General features: G+C 41.5%; 1 protein-coding gene across 1 annotated transcript in view; it reads right to left on the bottom strand.

The window, feature by feature from the left end:
* The window catches only part of prkcaa (protein kinase C, alpha, a), a 130853-nt gene that overhangs the window by 19054 nt on the left and 87680 nt on the right, over positions 1-24119 (bottom strand). Inside the window, exons 9-15 of the mRNA XM_068727332.1 lie at positions 20877-21020; positions 20577-20750; positions 18074-18165; positions 17740-17802; positions 17270-17408; positions 4293-4373; positions 2894-3001 (exon numbers count right to left, since the gene is read on the bottom strand). Coding sequence (XP_068583433.1) covers positions 2894-3001; positions 4293-4373; positions 17270-17408; positions 17740-17802; positions 18074-18165; positions 20577-20750; positions 20877-21020 — 801 coding nt within the window. The remainder of the gene's footprint in view (positions 1-2893; positions 3002-4292; positions 4374-17269; positions 17409-17739; positions 17803-18073; positions 18166-20576; positions 20751-20876; positions 21021-24119) is intronic.

Genomic DNA, 24119 nt, shown 5'->3' with positions numbered 1-24119 from the left:
ATGGACATTTGCACAAAAGAACTCCACCAGCATACTTATGTTTGCATACAACAGATGGTGTCCTTTTCATTACTCTTGTCATGCTCGTCTAGAATTATATGGCTGTATTGGCATCAGTCTTCTGTCTAAGTTATTCTTCCTTCCTCTCTTTATCTCCCGTCTTTCTTATTCCTCTTGGGGTTTTTTCTTCTTCCCTCCCATCTCTCCCTTTCTCCCTCTTTAGTGTGTCAGGCTGCTGGCAAGCCCTATGTATCCATTAAGAGGAAGTGCTGCAGTCATGCCAAACAAGGGTTGAGACAGGGACTTGGGCCAAGACCAGTGCACACGCACACACACACTCTCTCACACACACACACACACACACACACACACACACACACACACAGCTAAGAAAATGAAGGAGGAAGAAAAGGATGGGAGAAGGAACGAGGGTGACAAAGAGAAACAAGTGGAGTTGAGGAAGGAGACAAAGCATGTTATTGCACTGCTCATTGAATTTGCACTGCCTCTGGACAGAAATAAAAACTGCCACTTTCACTATTAAATTCCTGGCATGCACACACATACACTAATGTGTGACGTTGTGTAAACCTTGTGAGTGTTTCTGGGCATTTAAAGGAAAGCGAGGTTTATTTACACGTGCTTTGTTATCTTCATTTCGTTGCTTCTGTTACCGACAGTCTTACTGTCTCTTCAAGGACTTCAAGCACTGCTACCAGGAAGTGAACCAGAGTCTCTGCTGCTACTAACATGAACCACATGAAGAATGTGTCAAAAGTCATTCTCCTTGTTTTATTGATCAAATGGGTCTCAGGGGAACGTCATATTGTGTGATTGTGACAGCTGTTAAAGTTCATTCATATTTTATATATACCCCCTATAGAATAACCATGTGTTGACATACTAGTGTTTCTTCCTGCCTTCTCAGGAGTACATACAAAGTGCCAATGAGGTCACACAAGCAGAAGTTAAAGTGCAGTTTTTCCTTTTTATTCTGAGGCTTTGAAATGGGGTTTCAATGAATCCTAAAAAAAATCGAAACACAGGAAGTTTTTTTTTTCCTTTTTTAAGCTTTTCCTATGTTCCTTCCTCTTTCATTTGCTTCAGAAACATTAAGCTGTTGCCATAAAATTACTATTTGCCGGCTTGACTTGCACTGAACCACTGTACTGGTCCCATGCTAGCAGAAACAGCCTTTCATTAATACAGGAGATCACTTTGATGTGAGGAAAAATGTCACAAACAAGGCCAGTGCTGGCAATAATAAATGCAAAACTATACACTGTGTTTTAAATTTGGCCATTAAGATCAGACAATTATGTATACTGTAATCTCTATGAACAGTCTGATAAGCAATGGGCCAATGGTACCGGAAGTGTTCTGGTTTCTGTTTGTAGTCCGAGTATTATTGCGCAATTACGTTTGAGCAGGCTTTGAATGAAAGCAGGTTAACAGTCTGTGTGGAACGCACAGAGGCGGAACGCATCAGATGAAATGCAATCTGGGAACCCATTGGCTATCGTCTGACGATGATTTAGCTTTTTATTTTGTAATGGTTTTAAACTGTCAACTGAGTGTAAACTGACTACTCTCTCAACCACAACTCCAGTCTCGCGTCTCGAGTTAGGGTTAGGGTTAATCCAACTGTAAACAAAGAGCAGTGCACAGAAAAAAAAATCTTGGATCGGATATCCGCTGGCTACACCGGAACCCCCGAAATATTGTCCGTTACCCGCAGAGGCTAAATCATCGTCAGACTGACAGTCGATGGGTTTTGGGAGGGCATATTCTGTGAGGTCTACATCATTTTGAGATGAGTGCACAAACTGGGAGTAAAACAGACAACAGATATGGAGAGACGAGTTCAGGAAGATTGATCGGTGTAAAACATTCGCCATCCAAAAGTGTGAAATATCACTCTTAGCAATTAAATCAATTCTGGTAGAACCCTATGTTTGAATAAAACAGTGGGATCTTTAGTCCAGAAACTGATCTGAACTTATTATAACTACTGTATAATATACTGAAGGTTTAATACCATTTATTGTGATGCGTTCTAGTGGTCAATTGCTGTAACAAATGACTCTTTGATGTGAATCAATTTTTCACGGCCCAGGGCACCTTTGGAGATGATTCTTGTACAGAGTGTAAATTTCGACAGTCAAACATTTTTACTGTGCTGCTGGAATGTAGTGTTGTAGAACAACACACGTTATTAAAATGGCTACAAAATATTTGCAATAACACTTTTAAAACACCAAGCTCATTGAGCTCCTTTATAGAAGTATGTTGGATGACCTGATAGGTTCCCCTTCACTGCTTTAATAATGTAAACGTCCCAGACACGAGAACTGAGTGGGAAATGGGGAGGGAACTTGTAGATGAGTTTCCAGGCAATATTTGAAAAAGCCTACACGTCATTCTTACAGGAAATAGAGCTAGACTTCCCATATGTTAGAAAGTCTGCCTCCAGAAGGCTAAGAAAAGCCTTCCAGCAGTGCGTTATGCAGTCTGTCAGTTTTGAACTAGCAGGAAGGGCATGTAGCCCTCTTACACAAAGAATTATTTTTGGCTTCAGTGAAGATCGTGAAAGACACAGAGCGTAAAATGCTGATTTAAAGGATTTTTAACCCAGGTGGGAAAAGCTTCAGGCGGAAAGAGTCCCAGCTAAACAGGACAATAGACTGAACGGGGAGGTTGGATATCAGTTTAAATGCATTTTGTGAAATATGTAAAACTAATTTGAAATAAACGTCCCCACTGACAGCAGGTACGATGTTAACTGTTCATGAATCTCACCTATCACCTTGTTTATGGATATTGCTTGAACACAAAAACTGGTTGATAAAGGCAAAGCATGAATTCACTGATTATTCACTGAACATCCACTCACCCCTTTGCAGATGGAGACAGCTTCTTTGGACAGGGACTTGGGGTAGGACACGTTGTGCTCCATGATGGACTGGAACAACTCATCTTCATCCTCGCCGTCAAATGGAGGCTGGGGGTGAAAGGAGATAACACTAAGAGTGTTGTTGGCGTTTTCACCCATCATCCCACAGTGGATGGATAAATTGTTGCTGTTCTCTCGACGATTTATTTTTACTGCTAAATGTAATGTGTAGAACACGGGGATCCAGCAGTGGTGCATTGTTTTGTTTTTGTCATTTGTACCCTCTCTACATGACAGGTAAATTGAGCAAATTAAGTGAAAAACTGTTTTCTCTAATGAATAAAGATGAAGAGGGCAGAAACACAGGACACACGTTTGACTAAATGGGTGCCAAAGATGAAGAATACAGGAGAAAAAAGAAAGCCAGAGAGAGAACACTAAACCACGTAGACATGAAGAAGAGAAAACAAGAAAGAGTGTAGAGTTTGTGAGGACAAGTTTCACAGGAAGACCTTGCAGGGCAAATGAAGTGGATGACCCAGCTTTTCCCCCTGCTCACAGGGTGGTTATCATCAGTAACCATAATGTGGGTGTTTTGACAGTCCATAAAATGAATTATTCGTCATTTCCACTCCACTGGCCCCTTCGTGTAGAGATAGCCTGTCTGCGTCATGCCCTCTTTACCTGATTTCACACAAGGCAGGAAGGGACGGAGGAAAGGAACATCCGAATAGGTAAGAACTTGATTGTTTAACTGCTGATGCTTGCTAAGTTCATTTGGCAATGAAAAACACACCCATCTTACACACCCGATTAAACAAATAAACTGAAAAAAAGTATTTAACAACAAATCAAAGGGATTTGTTCAATGCAGAAACATGACAAATTTACTGCATTCAATTTGTGCACTAAAATCAATAAAAAGAGTGGCAGCTACTCTGGTTGCAGAGCCGCATGCTGGAGGCCTGGAGCCCCTATGTCAAGCATAGGTGAGGGCGGGCTACAGAGGTCTGGGAATTACAATCACAATCACAATCACAGTCACACAGCCCAGCCAGTATGAGCGAATCTTACGTCTGTTCAGCCAGACCTGTAAGCTAAAAGACGGCGAAAGGTAACACCAAATAGGATTTGTGCCCTGTGATTGGAAGGGGAGATTGGGGGGGTTGTGTGTATATATGTCAATGTTTTGTATTAGTGCTGGTGGGAAGGTCTTTAGGAAGCACCACCTGAGTACATTTAGGCCTGCGTAGAGCCTTGCTGCTAGGGAAGTCGAATGTGGGAATAATGTGGGTGTGAGCAGTCTGTGATCAAACTCGTGGCTGTGTGAAGCTGTCGGCATAATCTGCAGCAGGCAATTGCATAAGTAGTACAATGTGTACTTGTGTGCACCACTCACCTGTCCTGCCAGCATTTCGTAGAGCAGAACTCCATATGCCCACCAGTCTACAGAGCGTCCATAGGGCTGATATGCAATGATCTGTGGAGGAGGGCAGAGCAAAGGATCAGAAGTTCAGCCGAACTCAAACAACTTACGTTTTAAATTCATCAGACAACATTGCAGTACAGTATCTACTAATCTGTTTACAAGTGAGAGACTAGAACAAATGTGCTGCCTGTCAGTTAGATGATGCAATGCATATTTAAAATGTACAGAAGTGGAACCCAATATTTTCTCCTTTCAGCTCAGGACACAAACATAGGTATTTGCATCTCAATGTGACATCCAGGTTCACTTATGCTGACTGTGATCCATTTCTAATCCTATTTTACGGAAAGAAGAGGCAAAGTGGGTTACCACGTTCATATTGGCACACTACAGTATCCGGCTAGCTGACTCCAAAATGCAGACATTTTCCAACCCACTGGTCTAAATCACAACATACGCCCAATCCCTTTGGATCTGTAGATTAAATATGCAGCTTGTCACATATCTTATAAATTTGTCCGTACATTATTCATCCACGACAAGTTTCTTCACTTATGCTATATTCTGTTACCTCCGTCAGAACTGAACGTGCATATCATTAGATGGCAAAGATATCATTAGATGGCAAAGATATCATTAGATAGCAAAGATATCATTTGATGGCAAAGATATCATTAGATAGCAAAGATATCATTAGATGGCAAAGATATCATTAGATGGCAAAGATGTGGCACCGTACACTGTTCACAATGCATTCGCTCCTTCTGATTTATAGATTCCAACACACATCAAATCTCCCACAGATTATAAACTTCATCTTGACATTCAAATCACATACTGTATGTGAACATGAACAGCTCTCCCACTTAAAGTTAAATACAAAGAGTAAAAACTGTAATGTCTTTAATAAATTCATGACGGGCCAATTTAAAAAGCTGCAGAAATATACTCAATAGGCCTCTTCTCAGCATGTTTTTTTTTTTTATTGTGAACAAATCTTTTAGATTTTCAGGATACGACTTGGCAATAACAAAAAGCTAAATAATACGGGAATCAAAAACTCACAGATCATAGCTCTTCATACAGTTTGACCCAGGCAAAGAATACACATTAAGTCAGGGTGTATCAAGGCACAAAGGATGGATCACCCCGGAATCACTTACATTTTTTAATCCCCTGCAACAACACTTTTGCCACGGTTGAGCAAAGAAGATAAGAAGCTAGAAATGTCCGACAAGAAGCGAGCATTTGGTGCGTAGGCAGGTAGAAGATAACAAAAAGAGTCACTGAATATCAACACTGAGCTACAAAAGCAGTTCTCATAGGATGATGTTGCTGCTGCTGAAGCTAAAAAAACAGAGTTCTCACTTTTATTCACACAAAAACAGGCTCAAGACGGGAGTAAACAACAGCGAAGGCAATGTGAATGTAACTCTTACAGACAAGTGTTTGCATATTTGGAAGAGCTATCTCGACACACATTCTGTTTTGTTCTGGTCCTTATGTCCAAATATTCTGAATACTGACAGCATTCTCTCTCTTGTCTGAGCTGGTGATTTTGACTTCTTGACTGAAATGGTTTTGTTTCATTTTTTAATGGTCAAGGACTCTTGTAAGAATGATTATTGATATATTCAGGAGATGCATTTGTCATATCCAAATCTTGCTCATAAAGTAAAGCTACCACTGCGAAAAGTTCCAATATCAAAGATCCCTAACCTCTTTAATGTCATTACTAATAAACGAGTAGTATGACATCCAAATGCCACGACACAGAGGGAAACAAACAAGCGTTAAACACACAGGAAGTGAAGAAAAGAGCACATGAATCTCCACTGCATATCCTAGGAATTAAGCCTCTCTCGACTGTGACATTTTGTCTGGGAACAAAAGGATTTCCCGTGGGGTTCTCTGACTTTGGCTGGGGTTAATGATTTCACCCGCTTCCACCCTATTCACACAATGCAGGAGACACACACACACACACACACACACACACACACACACACACACTCACTGTAGTTACACTTCACGTCCACTTACACATCCAAGCATTTCTCTGAAGCCTCCATGTAACAGCAGTTGGTGCAGCCATGTGCAAATGTGCAATTCAGATTCACATACAGTACGTATATAGAGACCGCACTATTGCGTTTGCGCACACGCGCACACACACACACACACACACACACACACACACACACACACAAAAGACAATATGGTGACCCGCACACACAAACAACTTCAGGTGTGTAACGGCAGTTCTGTTGTAGGGTACAGTGCTGAGTAACGTCTGACCTCTGCTGAACACATGCTGCCATGGGACACTCCTCCGGCTTAGTAACACACACACACACATATACCCACATATGGACAACACGAATAAACCAAAACTCACATGCACACACACATACACATGAAGCATACACACAAATGCACAGAGGTGTGTGAGAGCAGATCTGTCCTGTGTCGCTTTATAACCTTTGCTGCTTAACACTTGACCTCTGTCTCTCTCAACCACAAACGCACACGCACACACACACACACACACACACACACACACACACACACACACACACACACACACACACACACACACACACACAGGCGGCCAATCACCCCTCCAGCGCTGCACTCCACTGTCACGCTGCTGTCCTGAGGGTTGATGGGAGCCGGCTGGACATGCTGGACATCCACGTGTTTACCCTTGTACGCAAAGGCAAGCGTGTGCACAAACGTGCGCGCACTAATGTGTCTTTGAATGTCACTATACTGTGACAGTAACAGCTATAGAAGCAGAAATAATGTATAGAGCACACATTTAATGTCACAGGCTGTGTGTGATGGGATCACTTCTTCAATGCATCACTTTTTCCTCCATTATTTTTCCTCAAGTATTTACAGTTCAACATAAAGCCAGAAACAAATATCCCCAACATAAAAAAACATATTAATACTGAAACTGATTTATTAAATAACTCACTTAAAATAAGTCTATACAACCTTATACTATATCTGCATGTCTATCATGTAACGATGTTTACCGCGTAAAATGGGAAAACAAATTCCACGCTCTCAACATAACTAGTTTGGAATGTACAAAAAGGAGATACTTCAGATATTTTTTAAAAACAACAGATAATACATTTACAGGGCCGTCAGGTCATTATTTCCCCGCGGTCTCTTATCACAACACCTCTATCTTTGACATGTTTCATGAACTTCAGATGGTCAACTACATGTAAACAACATAGAAGCCTTGCATAACCTTTCACCCCCCCCCCCCCCCCCCCCCCCTGTAGAGCTACACCACCACCAGGTGTTACAGCTCCACAGTCCTCAAGGATGAGGGGTGCTTTACTTGTACTGCTTGGCTGCTGCCTCTCTGAGGCAAATGTGTTGGGACAGAGGTTCACTGCCATCACATACACTCGGGATGAGTCCGCTGAAGCAGACAGCTTCAGCTTCAGCTCAGCGAGATGATGGCTGTGCTGGACGAACGGAGAAATGAGCTGCGACACACCAAAGAGCAACTGGTGCAACTTCAGAAAGAACCGGGTATGTGAGGTAGCGGCGCTGTATGCAGCATCAGACCAAAAAGCAAATATGGTATTGTTACTTACTATTTCATCTTCACAAAATGTGTGTACTTTTGTGTGCTGTATAGACGTGCAGACAGTCGCTGACAGCATGATGGAGGAGCTATGGACACAGTTGGATAAACTGAAGAAAGGCTTCACAGGTGCATTACTTGTTTTGTACCACGTTAGGAAGGAAGCAGGTGCAGCAAGTCATGCGGCAGTACACAGGTAAGGTAGCTTTATCCTCAACATGAAATATAAGCTGAGGTCCTTTTTTGAAATGCTTATAATCCCAATAGGAGCTCTCAATGAAATAAGCAAGTTGTTATTTCAGTTTTTGAAATACAGCCAATAAAATTGACTCCCTGCTCTTTCTTCCACAATGCTGCAACCTGCATATGTACAGTAGTTAAAAATTCAAAATGCTTTCAATCAATCGTTTCATTTGTTCACTCTAACCATCATTCTCTCCTCCTCCCTGAGCAGAACTGGAGGCCAGGCTGAGTGCCAGTGGTTTGGAGGGCCAAAGCAAACGAGTGGAACAACTGCAGGAGGAAAGTAAAGGTACCACAACAAACAAGTCAATTATTAATGGCCAGCAAAGTAAATCTCCTCCTCGTCTCAGCTCATCTCAGACTGCATGGTTGAAGTCATTCAGTATTTATTCCCTCATTTTTAACAAATAGAGTCGAAGGCCAGAAGATAAGCTCGGAGACGGAGATTCAAGAGTGAAGGCGCTGCAGGCTGCTGATCAAGGTAAATCAACTCCATTATATGCACATTATTGTATGAATGATTATGTACTGTCTCAGTAAATATAAATAAAGTACGTATTCTTTTTGCTTTTTCAAAAAAGAATGAGAGACTGCTTTTTCAAGGTATTATCTGTGCAACTAAATATTTCATCGTCCAGAACTGGAGGCCAGACTAAACGTCACTGACGTCCAGGCAGAGACACAAAGAACCCTGGTGGCTCAATTACAGGTGGAAATCAAAGCACGTAGAGCTTATTGTAATAGTGTGATCACACTGCAAATCAAATAGGTGATCACAATTAAACAAGCTAAAATACTGCCAAACAAGGTAAAGATAATGTATTGAAAATGGAGAAAATAATACTTGAATTTCATCTCATCTCTCCCCTGCTTACACCATCATGTCATCTGTGCCTAACCCCATCTATGAATGTCTACGAGCTCCTAAAGATCATATACACATGAAACAGAATAACAATGAGACTACTGTATAACCCAGAGTGACAGCACAGTATTAGAATGGCGCACATGCCTTGGCGTGAAAGCGAGACACGGTGCCTCAAGAAGGTGGGAAGTGCTGAGCCTTAATCCTCGGCTTTCCTTGGTTCTTTGGTAGGAAAGACAGAAGACGCAGCTGGGAAAAGCCCACTACCTTTATCTTGCCTCAATGCTTTTTAATTAGCTCGAGAGTCAAAGACTCTGTGGCGAGGGAAACCTCTGGCTGAAATCTTAAGCTTGCCTGTTCAAATCCCGCTTTCTGCAGGAATCACGCCGACCTTCAGCTGCAAATGAATACAGCTACGCCCTCTGAAGACTGTTTTTCACACACGATTTTACACTGTGAAATACGTCAATATGTGTGAGAAGGGACGACTCCTTTGTTAACTGAAAGCAAAACAACCTCGCTGGGAAACAAAAATACTTACCAGCTCTGGATCTCTCTACTCACCTCCAAACACATTGAACACATCTCTAATGAGGAGAGTCCAGTTGATTAACACTCTACTGGTTTGCTAAGAGGAAACGTTTTTACCATGGCACGGTGAACCAGGCCAACACCGGACAGCTTGTCATCGAGGACCTAATGTGGCACACATGTCGCGGTGTGTCACTGAGATTTGACCTCACAGTCTCTGCTGCGGGAAGATGCCCAATGAGGGAATTAAGCATAGAAAGCATGCAGACACATAAGGTCAATGCAGCAAGGAGATCGACAGCCTCATGGCGGTTTGTGTCATGGGTATGAAAACAGAGGAGAGATGGAAAGGGGCAGAGTGAAGGAGAGAGAGAGAGGAGGAAAGGGAAGGGAGCATCTGACGTGTGAAGAACAATGAGATCAGACACATTTCACGTGTCCGAACACTAACGGCACTATATGTTTAAATTGTTTATTAATCATAAGGAAATACCAGCAAAATGAATGACATACATCAGCCTCTGCTGTTTCCTATGCCACAATTCTAAACTAAGATGGTGAACTTGACAAGCATTACCTGCTGCACATATCTACAAGTGTAAATTGGCTTGTCTCTCCTCATTAATGCTAGGAGAGAACAGATCAAGACAGCGAGACAGAAAGAGACGTCTATAGAATCCAGAAATTTAAAAAAATGCTGTTATTTTACCTCTGTCAGAGAGAGAGAGACATAAAAGTCAGAGGAGGGTGATAGAGTCGGATTTAGAGTCAGTGAAAGTATAAAAAAAAAAAAAAAAAGGGGACAATTGGAGTTCAGCGACAAAAAAAGGAGACTGTTTAGATCAGTTTCAGGCCATGGTGCACAGCGCTGCGTAATGTGACGCTGCTGTGACTTCATGCCCTTGCCACCCATAGCCTGTCTGCAACAGCACCGGCGGACATTAACAGTTTCAGGCACGGTGACCTCCGTGCTCTGAACCAGCGTATTAAGTCTCCAGCTTTCCAATTATTCATTACATACAAAGATGTTTGTTTGCTTTTGCTGCATGCATGGGGCTGATAAATACATAAAGTGCTCTCTCCTTCTGCCGCGACTGATGGAAAAAGACAAGCGTGACCTGCTCCTGACATTCCCTGCTATCATCCTGTTTTATTCTTAACTCTATTGTATGAAAGCCTCTGGCCAGCAGAGCTGCTCTTATTAAACGCAGTACAAACATGTGTGTGTGTGTGTGTGTGAGCAGTTAAATGCGGCTAGGCTAATTGTGTACATGAATCTTCATAGTATACCTATAATTTTGTACATATTTTCTCTATAATATCTTGTATCCGTGTGCCTCTGTGTTTATTTGTGTACCAGTGCTTGAACAGTCTGCGCCTGTGCATGTGTGTGTTTGTGTGCATGTGCATTGCTGCAGACATTTCTCTCCCATTAGCCCTAATGCTACATGACAGTTGTGGATCAGACTGCTAGCTGTTCAGGGCTACTCTCCTCACTACACACACACACACTCAAACATTGCAAGCGCACAGAGCCTCTGCTTCTATAAAACTGACCGACACTGTTTCGGGGTGCTATGTTAATATCTGCCTCTTCATTGTTATCGGATCCCTTTGAGGAATGCGTGTGCTTTGGAGTAGATTCGGTGCGCATCAGGCGATGCTTTATGGGTGCAAGCATTTCCCTGTACTGGATGTATCCTGTTGTGGTTGGTTTCATTCACTAATGATATTTCCATTTGTTTTTTACAATTGGTAAAACGCGTTTCTCACTACTGAGTTCACTCCTTCAAACCTCGTCATGCAGAAGTCAATGGTGACTAAACTGTGGATCACTTTTCATTGGTTTGACACTAAATGTATTCAGTGACTGAACGACCGTTCTCTCACTCAAACTCAATCACCACCGAGTTGCTGTGTATTTAAGGTCTAAACAGGTTTACATACTATTGTAAAAACTGTTCAACTCATGTTGAAAACCAAACATAACACAAAATGACTTTACATTTGCAATTTGAGCGTTTTGTAACAGACAAAAGTGCTGAAATCATTTTTCCTTCCACCTTACTCGTCATTCCTCAACCCTCATAACTCAACCCTCGGTATTCATTTCCTTCACGAAGGTTGAGAATTTATGACCACCAGTCACATGATCTGATGTGCTTCTTGGATGCAATGAATGCTGCATGTCTGGACATATCTGCAGAGGATTGCCAGGGTTAATTTGGGAATGCTAAAATAATGAGAACCCAGAGACAGGGGTTGACTAGCACTGTTCATTTCTATATCTGTAGCATCCTACACTGTTTGGACAGTTTTGAAAAGTGAACTCACTATAGAGAAATGTGTGTTACCAATCGTAAAAAAAACAAAAACAAAAACAACCAGTAATGAGCAGCCTTGGGGTTTCCATGAGCGCCCTACACTGCATGTCACACAGAAGATGAACAGCACCTTTTTACAAGATGAATTGTGCAACTTAAAGAGCTACTGCTGAAATTTAGCATCGCACTTCCATAAAGTTGGGGGGCGGCTTGTGAGAGTCAGGCCCCAAAATTCTGGATTTTCATTACCCACAATGCAACTTGATAACATCTTTCATTACATCCTCCCTGCCTGATAACCTCCAACACAGTCCTCACAGCCCAGTTTGTAACGCAGGCCGTTTGCCGTTTGTCAACTCAGCCGGGGAGAGGAAAATATTCAGAGAAAAATAAAAATTCTCATAAATGTGGTTTTTGTCTCGCATCATTTTACGACTTAATCAAGGACATTTTGAGTTTTTTTCTGAAAATAACCCCCTCCCCCGGCTCCAGAATTATTCTTTTTTCCTTTAATAGCCTTAAACTACAAACTAAAGGAAGAGTAAATAATAGATGAACATGTTATAGTTTTATATAGGACAATATATAATACATCATTACATATGCCAAAACACAACTGAACTACAGGAGCATATGATGTTGTCAAATATTTATTTGCATGCATCACATATCTATTTTGCGTACTGACATCAGCTCATTATGATGAATAACCCAAAAGGAAAAATACAGTGTAGTGCACATGTATGATGTCTAAACTAAGTTGCATCTGAGAAGAGATAAAGCACTTGAAGCCCGTAGGCAGAGAGGAGAGGAAAGGTTATATCATCAAGCTCAATATAAAGGATGTGAGATGTGAGAAAATAAGACATATAACTAATTACTGGATCTTTTAGTATTAATAATCTGGCAGAGAAGTAAACTTTTTCAGGATGCTCGCATGTTCGTGCTCTCTGCGTCTCTGTCTCATTTACTGTTTCCTTCTCACTTTCTCTTTTTCACCTCCTTCTTCACCCCTGACTGTTTCTCACATCACAGTCATTTTTTTCCAACCACAGCTGAAGTGATTTTGCAGGAATACTAATAGCGCTGATCTGAAAACACTGGTTTGAACTCTGGGTAATTGGTGAAAAGTTTAAAATTGGAGCTGCCACTGCAAAGGCGTGTTGCCAGACTTCAACTCCCTGTTGGTGACTCAGGGTTGCTATTCCTAGTCCTCAAACTTTTTGAGAAATAAGGATCAGCCAAAATCCTTTTCCTGGCAAATAAAAATAGAACTACATCTCTGCATCTTTAACAACACTGCATTGTGCATTTTCAAGACGCCGAACTTTAAATAAGCCATATACCATTGTTATGAGCCTGTATTTATTTAACTTTTCCTTAAAAATGATTTGAATTAAAGCAAATAAAAGGATTACAGGGGAAATTAATGTCCCAGACAAACCACTCTTGTACATATCAATGCTGGTTGTGAAAGTATCTGTATTATAAAGTCTAACAATAAAGTTGTTCTGCATACAAGTGATTCCTCTTCTCCATGCACCTTGAAAGTAGACAGGTGGAAAACTCAAGTTCTGAAAAATAAAACCAATGCTAATGCACCTTAAACTTGCATTCTTTCTAATGTCCATTAGGGGGCGACTCCTCTGGTTGCAAAAACAAGTCTGATTGTAAAGAAGTCTATGAAAATATGACCCTACTTCTCACTTGATTTATTACCTCAACAAACATTGTAAACAAATCTTTAATACAACATGACGTTCATTTAGTAAATTCTGGTCCATTTAGAGTCAAATAGACGATACAGCAGGGTATGCTTTAGGGCGGGGCTACCTTGTGATTGACAGGTCGCTACCACGGCATTGTTCAGTCTTGTCCAGAGTTGTCCTTCTTTTCGTCTCACAACTTTAACCCTTTCACACTGTGTTTTCATTTTATGAAAGGTATTTGTAACATTTTTGGTTGCCTAAAAATGAGTTATTCAGCATTTTGTTTTATTTAGATCCATCCTCTCGTGTCAATTCTGGTTGTAAAACAACCCGCCAAAAACTCACCAAAGTCCACAAACCATTGGGTGAAGTCACGGTGACTACGTCCATTTCTCATAAACAGTCTATGGAAGCAGAAATCTCTACTCTGCTCCTACAGTCCTGCATTTTAACACATTAACACTTTGAGGAGGAACACTCAGCGACAGTAGCAGCACTTCTTCGATGACCTTACAAACACCCCAAACACTGTTTCAGCCCATAGAGTGAGTGAGCAGGGAAGTGGACACCCAAGCCTCCTAACACCACACTGCAGTGGGGACCAACTAGGGCGTAGAGGGAAATGGCCCGTGTCAGACAGCCAAACATCGCTGTTTCTCATTTCAATCCCTGCTTCCTTTACCTCTCTCCGTCAGTGTCTGGCTGCTCTTGTCCCCCTTCTGCTCTTTTCCTCACAGTTAATACCTTATGTCGCCTTTGAGTTTCCTTTGTGTTCCCTCCCTTCTCTCTCTCTCCCTACCTCGCTATCTCTTCCTCTCTGTGTCAAAATCATTGAGGTGTAAATTCACATTAGTGTGAGCATTCCTCCCAGACAGGAACTCCCAATGACTGGCTATATAGGTCAGAGTAAACTGTGTTTCAGCACATGTGTGTATGTGCGGCCGCCGCTACATAGAAATGTACTCCCTCATAGAGTTATAAGCATATGGGCAGGTGTGTGTGTGTGTGTGTGTGTGTGTGTGTGTGTGTGTGTGTGTGTGTGTGTGTGTGTGTGCGTGAGAGAGAGAAGTGTGAAAAATATTTCTCATCTCACGGCTATCTCACACATGCTGAGATACAAACCCTCAAACACATTTATATTTTAGAAGTGACCTCCCTATAGCAGCTCATATAAAAACTAAATATATTGCATGTGAGTTTTTCCTCATTCAGAGTGGGTGCTTAACACCTCTGATGATAATAGAGAGCTGCAGGGATGACATATTTTTGTTGGTGATGCTGATGCGATTTTTCCATTACATGGCGTGATGACGTGTCTCATTTAGCCACTTGAGAGCATCTGCCTTTTTTAAGACACTTACAGGCTTCAAAATTCACGAGTGGGTTTTACTGATGTATTTTATGTCGTAAAACAAAAACGTTAAAATCTCTTCGGATATCTAACCAAGAACCCGTTGAAAAAAACCTAATTACGTTGAGACGAGGCAACCTGAAGTGCAACAATGCTAACTCATTTCCAGGTTTTAGGACTCATTCCTGCAGCACTCTACGGTGGTTCTCAATGGAAACTATGGCTAGATCCAAATAATCCAAAAACATTTTCTTCCCTAACATTTGGTAACTGTATTCAAATTTCAGAGATGGACCAAAGGCCAATGACAAAAGTTGATACGACAATCTCTCCTGGTCCTTCTGTCGCACACAATTTGAGGAGCACTTCCCCTCGATCGTCTCTGAAAATATCACCACTGTCAGACAATTTTTAAGGTCAGCCTCCACGCAGGAGTGTTTTTGAGTGGGTGCTCGAGTGTGTGCATGACTGGGTTTGTGTGTGTGTGTGTGTATTGAAGGAATGCATGTGCACAGATATCTATGTAGAAACTGTGTGTGCATGTGATACTGCCATGCAAGTGACTGTGTGACATCATGTGTGTGTGTGTGACATTCAATGTGTGCTTTGGCTCACAGTGCTATGGAAACAGAAGCCGCTCCCACCACCTGCTGTGTCATCCCTGGCTGACGCATTAGTGTCAGTCTGACTGTGAACGGTCACAGCATGTTCACCCTGAGTCTGTTGGGCAGAATTAACCTCCCAGTCTGTCAGAGGTTTTTTTTAGAGGGAATCAATAACCCAGCCCACCATTAAATAGAAACAACTAACTGATAACACAGTTAGAGAGTTGGAAAACCCAAATCAGCACATTAAGTATAAACTGCAACAAGCTGCAGCATCAGATCTTTCCTGGGGCTATATCGGGTGAAATTAAGGGAGACAGATAAATAGATTAACAGCATTGAATTATGGATACTCCAGATCCCATGGCTGAACTTTTGTTTTGTAACTCACTGGGGAATGGCACTCTTTGAGATGATTTATTTATGTCATTGCTTGCTCCAACAGCTTGGTCGTGGTTTTAAATCAATCATAACAAAGCAGGAAAAAAAGACAAGCGTACTCATAGATTATTGTGTGTCTTTAAATCCATCAACGTCTTAATATATATGACTTAATTGAAACATTTAATTTTGTTTGCCGTCAGTAGTATTGCCACCATTTGTTGTCAGCTTTCCATGTGTGATATTGTCATTAGTGCTGAATTGCATCCTGAGCGTTGCATTGCTTGTTTTAACAAATAAATACAAATTTTAAAAGCCATTCCTGATTTGTGTAAATCTAATATATTGTTACTCTTTTCTCTTTTCTTCTCGCTGAAGGGCGCAGTACGATTTCTTTAGGACTCAAAACTTAAAATTTGAGACTTGGATCTTGACGTAGGACTTGAGTGCCTTGAGACTTACTTGTGTCTTGCAAAACAATGATCCCATCTCTGGTTGATGCACAGCAAAGTAAGGTTGCAGATGGTACTGAAACATGCCTCATATTAAAAACTGGGTTGAACTATTTCCAGCGACACTCAGCCCATAGTCATCAGTGAGCTTGTCAAGCATCCAGTCAGTCAACTAGGACTTATTCTGTCTGAACCTCTTACAATGAGTGAGGGCAGGGTCAGTCCCCATTCACTGGATCTAGTCTAAGTGATACACAGTTGCCACATCAGTTGATGAACAACCAGAGACTTGTTAGTAACACTGAAATGGCTAATAAATGGGCAATCAGTGTGTAATGTAGTGGACTGATACCATTAAATCCTATTTGGGACCAACCAGTTTTACAGATCTGTTGATGAAATTGACTAATCGATTAGTCGACAACATCATATGAGTGTCTTTGGTTGATGACAGCCGTAGTTGCCAGTCAACATTGACAAAAACAAGCAGGTATCTAGGTATCCGGTCTTGGCAAATTGGGTTGAAGTTGCTCAGTAGAAAACCCACTGGGACACACTGAGACCCCAGCTTGTATGCTCGGGTTAAATTTGGACTTGCCAGCGGACACACTAGGCTTCTGTCACACTGGTATGCTTATGTCATGAGAGAGCGCTTGTGTGTGTGTGTGTGTGTGTGTGTGTGTGTGTGTGTGGATCTGTCCTGAGGCAGTAACCTTAATCTGGAGCACAAGGGTGACACAGGCTCAGACCAGACAGTGACAGAGATGACCTCATGCATCAAGAACAAACACACACACACACACACACACACACACACACACACACACACACACACACACACACACACACACATCTCTCCACGCTCAGCCTTACCTCTGGGGCTATGTAGTCGGGAGTGCCGCAGAAGGTGCGTGTGGTCACTCCTTCTGACATGTTCTCTTTACACATGCCAAAGTCAGCAATCTTAATGTGTCCCTCCGAGTCCAGCATCACATTGTCCAACTTCAGATCCCTGAGGAAGCACACAGACGGTCTAAACATCCTTGAAGATGTTGACTTTTCTATTTGAATTTGTTTCAGCAGGTAGCTCTCAATCCCAATCCTAAATACTACTAATTCTTACACTATTTATTACAAACAAGCTCCAGTTGCTACTTCAAGAAAGAGCTAATAAAACGCTTGATGCTTAAAAACAAATGCAAGAGCTTTTAGTATAGGATGACTCTTTACTGCATTGTATTACATTTTTTTTCTTTTTAAATGAATTTATATCTCAAAATGTCTGATTATTAGTTTAAATGCAGCCTCTGGATCCGTTGCTGCATTAACTAGTTAATACCCACCTGTAGATGACTCCTTTAATGTGCAGGAAGAAGAGACCAGCAGCGATCTCTGCTGCATAGAACCTGCAATACAAACCACAGACTTCAAACACAAGGAAACTTACTTTGCTGTATTCCAGAACTAATTACTAGAGTCATGTCAAGCTTTTTACAAGGTGGCCAAATTAGTGCGGTAGCTACTTGCTGCAGTAACAACGCAGCATGCAAAGTTGTTAGCCCTACACAAAGAGGTTTTATAATAATTATCTCAAACTACAGTAAAGCAAGCATAGTAGTAGTAGTAGAAAGTAGAAAATGACTCACTACACAGTTCTAGTAAATTGACATGTCTTACACTGCCTGAGGTTCCTTGAACTTGCCCACTTGTTGGATATGGTACATGAGGTCTCCGCCATTCACATACTCCATGACAAAGTACAGACGGTCCTTTAATCAAAGAGATAGAAGAGAGGGAATAGAAGAGAGGGTTTAGGGAGAGAAAAATATGAAACGTCATTATTTTGCGCAACAACAAAAAATGCCCGAAAAGTTCAACAAAAGCTGTTAAATTACACATTTATATTCACTGCCAGTGCTCTGAACTCAGTGATGCAGGCTCCTCTAACCTTGCCGTCTGAGGCACCGCTACACATTCCATGACAAGGTGACCTAAAAAGGCCACAACAAAGAGCTTCATGGAAAAAGAAAACACTCAACACAGACATCTGTCAGGGGACATTCTCTTTGTCTGGTAGTGCTGGTCCCTTACTGCCCATGACAAGTTTGGTCTTGACAGTCCCTCACTAGCAAAACACAAACCACTCACACCTCACATAGCAACAGACCCATACTGGCGTCAAAGCTGATCTGACCCTGGACTTTTGAGAACCTGTTGAGAAGCTTCACACCATGACAATGACTTGAGCATAAGTGCAAACTGCACCTTCTCTACATCTTTCCTGTCGTCTTTTGTCTCGCAGACGTGGTGCTGTTTTCACTCAATAATGGGTCACAATAGACGCCTCGGCCTGGATTTCATTCTAATGGATGCTGACAACATGCAAACATAAAAAAAAACAACTTGTGTATTTCAGCTAATTATGCTAAAACGTCAACTTGTGTACAAGACCTTCTGACTGGGGACGCTAACATGTAGTGTTTAATAATGAAGCTCATCAAAATTCATGAGTGCGACTTTGCACATTTGATGTCGCCATGCTGTGGTACCATTTAGGGATACATTATTCTGGCGTTTCATGTGTTTGGTCTAATCATTATCTTTTGCTTCTTTTCTTTTCTTAAACTCTTTAACTTCAGTATGTTAATACAAAAGCGCTGGCAATATTATTTTATTGTTAAAAAAAAAGTCTGCAAAGAAACTGTGAAAACATTAGAGAGGTTGTGAAAGTGTGAGAGTACGTTTGTCTTTGTGTTTTTGTGTGTGAGCGAATGAACTGTGAACCGTGTGTGTGTGTGTGTGTGTGTGTGTGTGTGTGTGTGTGTGTGTGTGTGTGTTCATGAATATGCCATGAGTGATGCCAAGCTGAGTCTATTTCTGAGTCTGCCTGCTGGTGCTCTAATCAGCTGCTATAGTTCAGCTTGGCCTCTGAGAGAAATCAAACCGCTAATAGACGTTTATTTTCCACCCAGCGCAAACCAATGAATTTACCCAGAGGCGTTCTGATTAGGATTAGTTGATTTCGTTCACATTGTCACTGAAATGGAGGAGTGGGGCATGAAAAATTCACATGGCTGCAATTTGTATATCTTTATTGGGTTTAAATAATTTCATCAAACCTCTATATCTACTGATTTTAAGTAACAGACTTTGCCTTTCAACTTGATTTGTCCTGAAAGCACCAGATTTCCTCCAAACTTCTTGTTGCTGTCCCATTTATGTTTGTGTTCAAAAACCCTGGAGAGGTTAATGACTGTTCATGGCTGACCAGTGACCTAATTAATCATTCTTTGTCTTAATCTGCACCCAAGTTTACAATAGGGCTGCACAATGATGATGTAAAAATGATGCAAATAATATTACAAATTCCAAATCAGTCAAAATAATCACAATCATTCAGCCCTATAGTCAACAACTGCTACTATGACTACAGCTACAGTGAAACTACTACCACCTTCACCAGTTGTTGTTAACTGCACCAATTTCACACATGCAGAGATCAGTTCACTAAGAACGGGAGTCCTCCTGTGAGGAGCTGGAGCTTTGTCATGTCTGAGAGATAACCATGATGATGTCATTAGGGTTACCTCAGCTTGGGATTGGAGACATCGCATGTTTGAGGGAGGCAGGGAAAGTCTTCATAAAGACGATATCAAGTTACATTAACGGAAATTAAGAATCCAGTGTTTTTGGCGCTTGATCATTTCATGGGATTAAAAGTCAATACTTCTCAGCCTTCGCTCCACCAATTTTGACCAATTTTTTCTGTGCTATTTTTTTCTTGTTGCTTTTTTGTGTGTGTCTGTTCTCATATAAGAACAATGTAGGGGTGTGTGTGTGTGTGTGTGTGTGTGTGTGTGTGTGTGTGTGTGTGTGTGTGTGTGTGTGTGTGTGTGCTGGAAATACACATATTACATTACGAGGACGTGTCTTTTCATTCATACATTATGGGCTCCCAGGTTGTGTTGTCTGGTTTTGGAATGACTCAAAGTCAATACACACGTGCGGACGTGCTTTTGTATACACAAACCACAGCCTTCTAATTAGGGTCTGTTTGTTTACCCGTCCCTCTTTTTTTCATGACTAAGCCGTTCAGCTAAAAGCCCCTTCATGAATTAATCGGACCTGACCTGACCTGGAGTGCCTTTTCCTGATACGTGTCCGGGAGCATTTCACCTACCACAGTCTGGAAGCACGAGTGCAGATGTGTGAGGAAGGGCGGCTTGTCCTGCTGGGCCAGGACTCTCTTCTCCACCATGGTACATTCCACGTCATCGTCCTGGATCACCACGTCCTTCTTCAGGATCTTTATTGCATACAGCTCTTCGGTGGCCTTCATCTCTGCCAACATGACCTTCAGAGAGACAGTAGGAAAAGATCAGAGCTATGTTTAAATAACTGTTTCTTTCTCTTTTAGCTCGCATTGTGTCTAGTGACACTTAGAGTGTATTTGTATTTGTGCTGATCCCAGCTGCCTCACCTTCCCGAAGCTCCCTTTCCCGAGCACAGCCAGGAAGGAGAAGTCGCTGAGTTTGACCTGGTTCAGGCTGATGAAGGGCAGCTGGCTGGAGTGGCTGCCGTCCGGCTCGGTGATCACCTTCTTACCTGGGCCGAGCTTGGCTTTCTGCACTCAGGGAACAAAGGGTGGTGTGTAAGAGATACACGTCTTAAAAATGCACTTTGAGTAACACACACACACACACACACACACACACACACACACACACACAACAAAAAGCTTCACTGTGTTGTTCAGACAAGATGACGAGTTCCTGAATTCCTAATATGTGGACTTTGAAACAAATTTCAAAGATACTGAACCAATGATGAACCTGGACGAAGCTTTTTTGTGGTGGTTTCCTCTCCAAGTGAGAAAATCTTCCAGACCAACAAATCCAATTTCCCTATTTGTTTGTTTTTTATTTTGTGTATATATATATATATATATATATATATATATATATATATATATATATATATGTCTTTCTTCTTTTTTTTTTAACCACTACATGTGCTCACACACTCACACTGCTCATTTGCTCACTCACAGCCCCAATACACTGACTGATAAGCAGAATTCAAAATGAATGGAGTGAAATGAGACTGCGGTGCCATTGTGGAGCATATACACTCTCAAAAATGGCTCCATACAAACAGATAGAATTTGATAAAGTGTACACCTAAACCCTACGAGAGGACACGTTGACGTTTCTTTCTTTCATCTCATCACATTTTTAAGCCATCTTAAAATATATTACAAGTAATTCAAAAGTATTGAAACCTCAGTACTGGCTGTTATTGTTGGTTTAAAGGAGGAAAAGTGTAAAAGCACCATAACCTTTTTTTGCAATTTACATTAAAGACTTAATATAAATATCTTGTATTAAAACATCAATACAGCAGTACATTTTTACCTTGTGATTACGTTGTGTAGTAAAGACAAAGTCTCACAACTGCACTGAGGATTGATTCCCACTGAAAGTTGCATGGCTGCGAGAGCAATAAAGTTGAGGATGCCACAGTGTGGCTTTGCTGTGTGCACGCATGTCCGGTCCAAACAAGAGTCTCTCATGTCCACTTGTATTTGCAAAAATGCAAAAAGATTCTCTTCTATGCACTTCCTTCATGCCAAAGTCATGCGTAACCTCCCGGTATAGCAAGATGCTCCGACAAGAAAACAACTTCATGGCAGACTGAATTCTAAATAACGATCAAATCTGTTTACCTCTCTGCACAAGAACACAACCAAGATTGCCATGTCCAGAATTCACACTCAGCCAAGGCCAAACACAGATCCAAACTCATGCTGATCCATCGTCACCAGAGGTGTAACCTACACCCACATGCTACAGGGAGCTTGGCTTATGCGAGGACTCTTAACAAAATGTCATTAAGTTGTGAAATGTCCTTACTGCCTCCTGGCTGTAGAAGATCCTACTCTAAATCAGAGCGAGTAACAAGGAAGTCACACCGCTGTTGAGCACTGTCATCTCACCTCACTAGAAAGTAAGCCAACGAAGGTCACTTTAGCATTCACTACACTAGATGTCGACAGAAATCTGTGACTTTAATCCAAAACAATAACTTGAGTTTGGTGGAGAAAAGGCTTTTCAGGGTTGCATCACAAAGTCCAGGATTCATTATAAGCATAACTCAGACTACTCCACACTATTCTGAATAAATAGACATTTAACTTGAGCAGCTTTAGTTTGGTTAATGGCATCTACCGTAGTCTGCTCTTAAATCTGGGCGAGCAGCAGAGAAATGCAAAGCAGAGCAGACCGCACCAGATCACAGCACACCTGTAAGCTTTAGCCAATAAGAATAGCCTGGCCGGGCCGAGCGAGCAGCAGCCTTACTTCCTCCCCCTCAGACACACCTGATCAGAGTTATCCACAACCTCTTGGTCCTGAAACCACAGGGAGAAGGGAGCCAGAAGGGCCGACTCACTTAGTACACTTGGGTATAGGTGTTTTTACACACAGATAATTGAGGGCTGGTCCACAGACGGCAGCTCGAACACACAGATATACAAAGACGCAGTAATCCTACTATGACACACAAAGGTGCTTCAGCCTTTGGAATAATGTTTCAGAAGAGTCAATGATGTATTTAAACTAGATATGCACAACATAACTCAGTATTGGTGGATCAGGTAACAGATTCCACATTAAATTAAGCTTCTTACTCTATATACTCAAAATTAATGGGCGGGACCGTACCTGTACTCCACCAAGAAAATGGTATGAAGAGTACAAAGGAAAAACGGAAATTACAAATGACAATTTAAAGGGACAGTGTGTAGGATTTAGTGGTGAGGTTGCAGATTTTATTTAACCGAGTACCCCTCCACCTACCCCTCCTTTTACAAGCGTGTCAGAGAAGTATGGTCGCCTTCAGGTAACGTAAAAAACGTGATTGGCTCTGTAGAGCCAGTGATTGGTTTGTCCTTTCTGGGCTACTGTAGAAACACGGTGGAAAAAGAGGAACCGTTCCCTATGTAGATATAAGCAGATCCTTCTAAGCTAACAAATACACAACGATTCTTAGTTTCAGATGATTATTCACTGATGAAAAGATATAATAGACTCTATTCCTGCCAATATATCCTTCTAAATACTACACACTGATCCTTTAAAGGTGGTGTGGAAATCAAATCTTCAAGTAGGAAGAAGAAGAAAAGTAACAATTGGAGGGTTGGAAGAAAAAAAATGATGTTACTTCACAAGAACACTAATGAAGAACTAGTGAATAACATACAACGATCCCCCTACACACACACACACACACACACACACACACACACACACAAAAACACAGACACAGACTCACAGGAAAATTGCTCATTGTTCCGATAAGAGGTCTGGTATTAAGTATCAATTCAATACTGACATCTAGTGGTCTCAACTGTTTGTGTTTTTCTCCTCATTAAGCCAAACATTTCCCCAGTGTGAAATATTCCTGTGGTCCATAATTCCAGTAAATCTAAATCTAAGGTGAGGAGTAGGAAAATAAGGCAGGTAAAGCTTGAACAAGTTCTAAGATAAGTGAAATGAATGACCATATACTCTCAGGTTCTACCTCCAGCAGCAATGGCGTAAGCGCACACGATGTGGACAGGCAGAGTGACCCAGAGACAAGACACGTACAGAATACAAAGACACGTGTGTGGACAAATGTACAGCAATGAACTGTGAGCAGCACAGTGTCAGGATTTACTAAC

This window comes from Cebidichthys violaceus, unplaced genomic scaffold, assembly GCF_023349555.1.
Source record: "Cebidichthys violaceus isolate CVI_PGR_0920_01 unplaced genomic scaffold, fCebVio1.0.p SCAF_4, whole genome shotgun sequence".
Lineage (NCBI taxonomy): Eukaryota > Metazoa > Chordata > Actinopteri > Perciformes > Stichaeidae > Cebidichthys > Cebidichthys violaceus.
The sequence above is the reverse complement of the archived record's forward strand: the minus strand, read 5'-3'. Positions and strand labels throughout refer to the sequence as shown.